Source organism: Benincasa hispida, chromosome 11 (assembly GCF_027475165.1).
Source record: "Benincasa hispida cultivar pf3 chromosome 11, pf3_genome.v1.1, whole genome shotgun sequence".
NCBI lineage: Eukaryota > Viridiplantae > Streptophyta > Magnoliopsida > Cucurbitales > Cucurbitaceae > Benincasa > Benincasa hispida.
The window spans coordinates 50,016,425-50,025,731 of NC_143488.1; the positions used below are offsets into that span (position 1 = coordinate 50,016,425).

The window sequence follows — 9,307 nt, forward strand, 5'->3', positions numbered from 1 at the left end:
GGAAATATTAGTAGCAAGATCAAGTCAATTCATAGAGAGCTATACGTTCTCTTCTAATCAAGGATCAAAGTTCTTTAGGGTAACCAAAGGTCAAGGTTTGTGATTTGTTTTGCAAAGATAAAAGTAAATACATGAAAAGTAAAGGTAAGTATAGTAGAGTAAACCAGTTGAGAAAGGTCTAGCTTTGGTGTTTGGAACCACCCATGTAATTAGCTATTCATTGGACACTAAAGATAATCATCAAAATCATGCAAGTATTTAGGCAACATATTTAGTAATGCTAAATGGAAGTCTAGAATACTTAATCAATCAGCACATTTAGATATAATGCATCTTAAACATGTCAATCAATCACATTAAGTTCTAGGAATGAAGCTAATTAACACGATTAATTATTAAGTAATACTTAAGTAGTCTAACCTTAAGTAGTCTAACCGATTTTAATTTATTCTTGAACTTAACTAATCATGCAATTCTGTGATTAATTGTTGTCTCTACTTAGTTAACGAAGGAGTAGTGATAATTCAAGGTCTAATTCTCTAAATAAAATGAGGTAGAAATAGTTGTGGTACTTAACTAAATCAATAACCTAATCCAGTAGACAATATTCGAACTCAATCGCTATTGCAGTTTTACATGGTTTAAAAATTGCGCAACAACCACCAAAAACACGCAAAAGACAGAAATCGGCCTACAATATAAAACTTTAAAAAAACGAGTACAAATAATAATAATATAATAATAATAATAATAATAACTCGAACCTACGTGGAAACAAGGGATGCCCTAATACCCAATGTTCCACACAAAGATAAATAACATGAATTTACTTATATATACTATTAACTATATTACTTGAAATTTATATTAATGATGATTTGAGGAGCACGTGTCCCTAGCCCCTATATGGATCTGCCACATATTACATATTAGGAAATGGAAATCCCGATCTATATACTAATTAAATACATTTGCATTATATTTATGTGTGTATATATAAGAAATAGGGATACCAAGATCTATATATTTTCTCTGTCCCCCTCTTTCTTTACATTTTGTACTTTCTCTGTAGGATATATTTTCAGTTGAGTTAATTGGTCTTAGGAAGTGGAAAATGACCCTTCTCTTGAAGGCTCTTCACAGTTTCATATATGCATTCCTTCACAGGTATGTACTCCATGCCCAAGTCCTTGAGCTTTTTGACACTATATTTGTAAGGTTTCTTCTTAGGGTTCACCTGATCAGAGCACCTACCATTCCATATCAAATACAATTTCTTCATTAAAAAAAGAGTCAAAGATATATTAAAACCTTTTTGGTTTCAAATCTATTAATGTGTGATATAATTAAATTTACTGTAATCTCAAGAGATTAAAGAATCTTGTATTGAAACTTTTCTTAAAAAAATAAAAAAGTCTTCTATTCAACCACATAAAATGTAGACTATATGTTGTATATTATAATATAAATATAATTAAATTTTACTATAATCCAACCTTAAGGTCAATGGGTGATTATTATAAATTACCATAATTATTCTAAGGGTAAATTATGAAGAAAAAATATATCCCTGATGCTTCTCATTTCTTTATTTAAATAATACCTTCCAAGTTACAAAATTATTTTTGACCTTTAAATTTATAAACATTTCAAAATTTTCTTTAAAGTTAATTTTTTTAAAAAAATTTTTGGATTAAAGTTGATGTTAAAATCTTGTGATCATATAGTCTCAAAAATAGGTAACGACTCAAATTTTCGTTTTGGATTAATTACTATTACAACTACGCACAATTCTAAGCCACAATCTCCACTAAACTTCTAAGGTTGATTTATATTACAATAGTAATTTTAAATCTTTTATGAAAAGCTAAATATGGTATTGCAATATTTTGTACGAGGAAAATATACACTTTTGGTTTATAAAGTTTGAGTTTGATAGCATTTTGGTACTCGGCTCCATTGAATAAGAAAACAATAATGACGAAAATGATAGTATTCATATATCTATATATATATATATATTCAATAAGTTTTTTTAAAAGAAAAAAATCTGATCATATTATATTTACATATCTTTTGAAAGTGAGATTCATTTGTTTTTGTTTTTACCAAATATTTAGATTAGATTACCCTTTTTTTAGTTTACCAAAACTTTCTTCTGAATTATGAAGCACAATTAATGTTTACTAATGTCTTTTAAATATATATTTCAAATTTGTATTCCTAAAAAATTGTTATTGACACATTAAAAAATTTGAAAAAGAGTCAAAGATTAATTTTGAAGACTCAATGTGTAAATTAGAAATCATCAACGATTCTTTTGTCATTCAAGCTTTCACATGGTCAATATATGAGTCTAAACCAACCTGTTGCTCTTTTTAATATTGTTCCTTATCAATCATTTTATGGGGGGAAAAAAACTAACAAACAAAAATTAAATATCTAATATATCTCATGTTCACACACCAAGAATTCATATGATTAAGAAAATTATTGATAAAAACTAAATAAAAGCTCAACTAGAATTTGTATTCAATTGATATAGACATACTTAGCTTGTGGAATTTTGAAGCTTTTTTTTTTTTCCTCTCTTTTTTAATCAAATTGAAACTTGAAAGTCACTACCAACCAAAAAAAAAAGGAAGGTTAATGCCAAATCTTTTAGGGGTAGTTGAGTTGCACCAAGAAGTCATACTTGGGTTCTTTTTCTTTGTTTCTCTACCAAACACACATGACAAAAGGCCATAATAATAATAATAATTCTACACCCATTTGCCTACCAATTTTTATGGGTCAACAAGAACTTGAAAATTGAACCTCTTCAAATTATTTAACTATATCTTCAGTTTATATAGGTACTACTTTTGAATCCTTTGGAATTTGTCCTTTTTTTTATTTTATCTTTTAAGCTTTGGATATTTTAATTTGATCCACCATTCTATTTTTAGAAAAAATAACAAAATTAATTTCTACCAATAATTATATTGAAATAAAATACAGTGACAGTTAAGCTAATGTCATACACTTTTTGCCATTTGAACTTTTCTACTTAGTATCTGAGTTTTTGAAACTGAATACTTTTATCTATTCCGAATAATTTTTTTTTCTCTAACATTCTAACTCCTAATATTTAAATCAAATAATTTTAGTGGGAGATTTTTTTTTGGGATAATCCATTCACAGGCGCATTTATGATTGATGATTCACATTTCATAAATAAATGAATTTTAACTTTCTGCTTATATCATAGCACACTACTGCATTTTATAACGTATCGCGTAAGGGATGGCCAAGTCTATCGCGACTCTAACGCGATGTCATCCCTATCGTGATAAAATCTTTCTGTTGTGTTTTCTTCATTTTTCTCATAGTTTGTTGGGGATCGTGATAGAGACGATCATCGAGTTAGGGCTGCACAGCCATCCTTAACGTGATACCTTACAAAATGTATAAGTTCAAAATGTATAAGTTTGTTGTATTTTCCCCATTTTTCTCACAATTTGTTGTAAAAAAGTTTATTGTGATAGAGATGACCATCGCGTTAGAACTATGATAGACTTGTCATCCCTAAGGCGATATGTTATAAAATGTTGTGGTGCGTTATGACGTAAGTAGAAGGTTAGAATTCATACGTTTGTGAGAGACAAATCCTTAATTATAAAAAACTGGGGGAATAGGTCATCCATACCAAAAAAAAAAAAAAAAAAAAAAAAAAACTCTTTAGTGGGTCTATTTTTTAAAATTTAAATTTAGTCCAACAAAAAAGATTGGATTCAAACTTACTTGGTAGGAATGGGATACTCAGGGAAGAACTTGGCCAAAATTTCAACCAATTCTCCTCGATGAAGCATAGTTTCGACACAAATGTATCTTCCAAAGGCAGAGGGTGTCTCATACACCAACAAGTGAGCTTTTGCAACATCCTTAACATGAACATAACCTATTTTTTTGCATAAACATACAAAGCAATTTAAGAATGTCAATTAATTTAAGCATGAATATAGAAAAAAACAGAAATATATAACCTTGAACAGCGTTGACATATGTCTTGACTGAGCCTGTCAAGTACTTCATTATATGAGCTACACTTGCATTTACTGTTTGTTGTAATAATGGTCCAAGAACCAACATTGGATTGACCACTACTAGATCCACCCCTTTCTCTTCTGCCATTGCCCATGCTGTTTGCTCTGCCACTGTTTTTGCATAACAATACCAGTTCTGGCCAAAGTAATTTTCAAGAGAATTGAGGTCATTTTTAATTTGGAGATTGTTTTTTAAGGGGTAAAATGTAATTACAAGAAAATTCTACAACGTATTTGTAAAACACCCTTGCTATATTTGTAAAACAACCCTCTAATATATATATATATATATAATTGAAATAATGTATTTACTCCCGTGAATATAGTTAAACCACACCAAAATTGAAACTTATGAAACAATATTTTACTTCCACTCAACCGTTGATTTTGTTAAAGAGTTATAATAATACTAATTCAATATTATGATAATATTAGGAGGATTCCAACAAAAGAATTCATACTCTAGTGCCATGTTACAAGCATCAATCAACCAAAAAGATAAAGCTCGAATCTTATTGAATGACCAAATTGAATCATTACAAATGCTTAAAGTTTAAAGGTAAAAAATTAAATGATTATAATTTTCAAATGATAATCAAATGATCATAAAAAAATCAAATGGAATTAAATGATTATCTTAATCTTAATTTTTAGATTAAGATTAATTATAAATAACGACAATAATTGTTTTTTTTTTTATTTCTTTTCGGAATTTTCTTTCCTCTAACGTGATAGTAAATTAAATTAATGAAATTATAAAAAGAGAAAGTAAAATAAAAGGGAAAGAAAAAAGAGTCAATGACAAAAGTTGAAATGGTACGTTAATTACCTTTGTATTTTTGCAAAAGTCAAGGTCACTCCAACAAGACTCATCCACCACCGTGTCGGGGCTCCGATTAGGATTCATGTATATAGTTCCAATCGACGATGTGAATACCACTCGCCGGACCTTGGCCTCCGCCACCGCCATTATAACATTCTTCGTCCCAATTATTGCCTGCTCTACCTTTTCCTACGAAATTCAATAAACTACCACTAAATTACACCTTAATATTAACTGAAGAAATAATGATATTATTATTATATGGATCGTGGATCAAACACAAAGTGTTTTATTATGATGCCATGATAAATTATATTACGATAAAACATAAAAATTCATGTTGATAGACTTTGGTATTTGTTTAATCATTTATTTGTATTCTTAGTATTCTTCATCAAAAATTTAATCTTCAACTTTAAAGGAATGAACGTACATGTCTAATAAGTTACTATCAATATTCCCGATAGACTCATCTCCAATAAAAAAAAATTGCCATAGAAAAAGTAATAAATTGGTTTTAGAAAGAGAGAATTTTACATCCTGATTTTTGTATACATTATGTTTCAATTCTTCAAATTTAAATGGCAGAGATAAATTTAAGAGAAAAAAAAATAACACAAACATAATGTTGGGTATATTTTATGTTTACCTTTTAATTAAAATCAATTTAAGGGAGGAGTGGATCTTTTTGTCAAATTGAGCAAAAGTGTATGCAAGTTCTAATTTAACATAAAAATAAATAAATAAATAAATACAAAAAGAGACTGAATTTTTTAGCTTTTGTTTCAATTAGCATTAAATATTGATACATTGATATAATTGAATTTATCCATATTCATCAACTTTAACTTTTAAGATAAAACTTGATTTAACATAAAATTAGAGTAATTAAAATATCAATAAATTAAATAGCTCATAGATTAAGATTTAACATGGTATCAAAATAAGAAATCTAATATATATAATATCATTTTCTCTTCCATTAATATTGATTACACTTCTTTTAACTTCTACCAAATTTTCAAACTAAATGAGAATGGTTGAGACATTGATATAATTAAATTCACTATAAGCTTTTGCGTGTGATTTAACACTGATTTCAAAATTTGAAGTTAATAATTACGTAATATTATTTGGAATGTCTGGTGGGATAGAAAGAGCGAGGCACTTACTGGGTCATCGGTCACCGGAGACGCCGTGTGGAAAACACCATCGCAACCGGTAATGGCGGCTCTAAGGCTCTCGAAATCAAGAAGATCGGCACCGTACAACGTCAACCTTTCCTCAGCTCCATCCAACTCTTTCAAATGAGCATTCTTTCGATCGTCTTTGTGTAAAAAAAAAAACAAAAAAATAAAAAAATAAAAAAAAATAAAAAAATATAGGGAAAAAAAGCAACATTTAATCATTGTAAAACACAGATAAAAAAAAGTTTGCAGAATCAAATTAAAAAAGTATAAATAAGGAATATCTCGTTTGATTTTCTGTTTTTAAAAATTAAGCTTACGAGCAATACCAATTCTATGCATAATTAAATTTAGAAAAAAAAATTATGGTCCTTAGATTTTGGGTCTAGTTTCTATTTAATCCCTAAATTTTAAAATGTTACACATTTAACCCTTAAGTTTTGAGTTTTGTTTTAATTTAGTCCATAGGTTTTGACATTTGACTTCTACTTCAATTTGGTCCCTATGTCTCGAGATTTACACTTTTAATCTTAATTTTCACTAAATATTTACTTTCCGTTTTTTGGAGTTAATTTATGTTAATAAATTAAAAAAAAAAAGTTAAAAGAATTATAATTAATTAAGTTTCACTATTTTTATCAATTTTAAAATAAACACAAAATTTGACTTCTAATTATTTTTAATTTATTAATAGAATTGACGTCAATGATTGAAAGTAAGTATTTAATGAAAAATTGAGGTTGAAAATGTAAAATTTTGAAATCCATGGATCAAATTGAAACAAAATTGAAATCTGAAGGGTAAATTTGTAACATTTTGAAACTTATGGACTAAATTGAAATAAAACTCAAAATCTAAGGACTAAATATGTAATATTTTAAAATTTTGGAACCAAATAAAAATTAGAGCCAAAACCTAGGGACTAAGAAGGTAAATTTTTATGTTTTGTTATTTATGGCTAATCTTTTTTAAAAATTAAACCAAAATCTGAAAACTTAAAAAATGAATTTTTATTTTTAGAATTTGAGAAGAAATTAAAGAGTTTCTTTTAACAAAGGTGAAAATAATAATTTGAAAAGGGAGGAAAACAATCATAAATCTCAAAAACAAAAAAGTTAAAAACAAAATTGTTTTCAAATGGGTCATTTGCTTTTGGTTTTTGAATTTTTCGTTTTTCAAAACTATGTTTATAAACACTACTTTTAACTTATTGGTTTATTTGGTTTGTTGTCTATATTTTAGAAGTGTTTTCAAAATTTAATTAAAATTTTGAAAGCCAATCTCCTTTTTCATAATCATTTGGATTTTTAAAAATTAAGCTTGTATACATTCTTTAAGAGTGTTTTCAAACATCAAACGTTTTGAAAACTCAAAATTAGCTAGTTTTCACAAAAAAAAAATATATATATATATATATATTTTTAGAATTTGGCTAAAAAGTCAAATGTCTAGTAACAAGAGAAAATAAATGATAAAAAAAAAAAATTCAAATAATAAAATTGCTGAAAATATTTATAAAACATAATAAAATTTTAGAATCTATTCATGATAGATAAGGATAGATTTCTATGATTGATTATGAGTGACATTAATTGATAGAACAGTTTAAACGCAACTACCTGGATATCTTACAGTGCCTCTAACAGTGTAACCCTTCTCGAGAAGAAGCTTCACAAGCCAAGAGGCAATGAAGCCACCGGCACCGGTGACACAAACAATTTGACCGGAAGATACGGCAGCGGCGAGGGGCATTTTGGACAGGTGGGAATGGTTGGTTATAAATGAGGACGTTAAGAGTGGGTGAGAGAAGGGATTGATGAAGAGCCAAATGTAGAGTGGAATGGAACCACAACAAAATGACTAAGCATTTTGGTCTGTTTTTATAAGGCCAAAAAGAAGGCTTTACTAGAAGAATTCTCTCATCTCATACACCTACTCCTACTACGACCTTTTACTTTTTAGACTCTACGTTCATTTATTACTTTAGGTCATAGTTTTTTTTTTTTTTTTTTTTACCTTTACCTCAATTGTAACTTTTTTTTTAATTGTTATTTTTCTAATTCAGTTAAATTATAAAGGGTAGTTGGATAGTTGATATCTTAACTATTGAGAACTAAGTTCAGGTTAGATCCATTTACATTGAATCAATTTATACTAGGTTTTTCTTTTTTTTTTTAAAACAGAAAAAAAAGAAAATATAAAACATTAGGTGATAAGGCTTTTGCCCAAAATTATTTCTATTTTAAAAATTTTATCTTTTGGTTTTTAAAATAATTAAATTCTATATTCTATATTTGACCTTTTAAGCTTTCAAATATTTTAGATATAGTTCTTCAAAATAAAATATTTTAGATAAGTTTAAAATAAATTCTTTGAGTTTTACCGATTGATTTTTGAGTTGGTTATATTTGTTCAAATGTTTATGGTAGATGTCTCGGAACATGTCTCAAAGGTTATCTCACCGGATATTATTTCTACATAATATTTCTTTTCTTATTTGATATATTCTGTGGTTTATTTTCTCTGAGATATTTTTCTTATTTATGGTATGCCGAATTTAACTGGGATATTTTTCCATCTTTTCCATTGTGCTATTTAAGATGAAGAAGTCATCTTGCTAGGGTTGTCGCATGTTTGTGAGAACAATATTATTATGTGTTGACATAAGAATAAAGCTCTCTATGTTTTTCTTTTTCGAAGTTTGAAAAACAAGAAATAATTTAGTTGTTGGCAGCTGGGTGTATTTTTTTTCTTGAGGTACTAGAATCATTCTTGAGAAACGTTCTTTTAATTTTTTAGGGAGAGCCTAAGAAATTGTTGATTGAGAATGGATTTTCATCCTTAGGGAGATCCTAAAGTAATATTAATAGAGAAAGAGTTCTCAAACTTAATGGGAGTCGAAGTTCTTCAAGTGAAGGTGAATTCACAATGAGGAGGAAAGATAACATTGTGGTGAGAGGGAGTCTCACATACTTGAAGGAAGCATAAGTGTTTTCTTCACTAATATCCACATAGAAGGAGTCTCACACCTCGAGGGAGCCTAGGGCACCAAAAATCTGTTGTCTTGCTTCGCTTAATTTAGGATTGTTCCTATATTTTGCGTGTTTATTTTGTGATTTTATAGGTTTCGAGCATTTAAGAGGTAGATTAAGGCGTTGGAGACAAAATGGAGCTAAAACGATCCAAAACGGAGCTTAATTACATCAATCGGG

At 28.2% G+C, this 9,307-nt stretch overlaps 1 protein-coding gene across 2 annotated transcripts; it reads right to left on the minus strand.

The window, feature by feature from the left end:
• Nucleotides 1–825: 825 nt before the first annotated feature.
• On the minus strand, nucleotides 826–7,950 carry LOC120091417 (cinnamoyl-CoA reductase 1-like). Of its 2 annotated transcripts, XM_039049436.2 has the most exons (6): nucleotides 7,715–7,950; nucleotides 6,081–6,235; nucleotides 4,915–5,097; nucleotides 4,026–4,221; nucleotides 3,784–3,940; nucleotides 826–1,250 (listed from the first exon to the last, which is right to left on the minus strand). In XM_039049436.2, the coding sequence occupies exons 1-6, from the start codon at nucleotides 7,845–7,847 to the stop codon at nucleotides 1,091–1,093; spliced, it is 984 nt and encodes a 327-aa protein (XP_038905364.1). In that variant the 5' UTR covers nucleotides 7,848–7,950; the 3' UTR covers nucleotides 826–1,090. The 2 variants fall into 2 exon arrangements, with proteins under 2 accessions (XP_038905364.1, XP_090162679.1); XM_090306553.1 differs by lacking the exon at nucleotides 826–1,250 and having other exon boundaries at nucleotides 3,780–3,940.
• Between the last annotated feature and the right edge of the window lie 1,357 nt (nucleotides 7,951–9,307).

Bases quoted from the DNA above. Each gene is read 5' to 3' on its own strand.
- LOC120091417 (XM_039049436.2), bottom strand. From the start codon at position 7,847: ATGCCCCTCGCCGCTGCCGTATCTTCCGGTCAAATTGTTTGTGTCACC. The intron at 4,222-4,914 runs GTAATTAACGTA...TACTTTGGCCAG, and splicing joins ACTTTTGCAAAAATACAAAG to AACTGGTATTGTTATGCAAA. The intron at 1,251-3,783 runs GTAAGTTTGAAT...ATGGAATGGTAG, and splicing joins GAGTATCCCATTCCTACCAA to GTGCTCTGATCAGGTGAACC.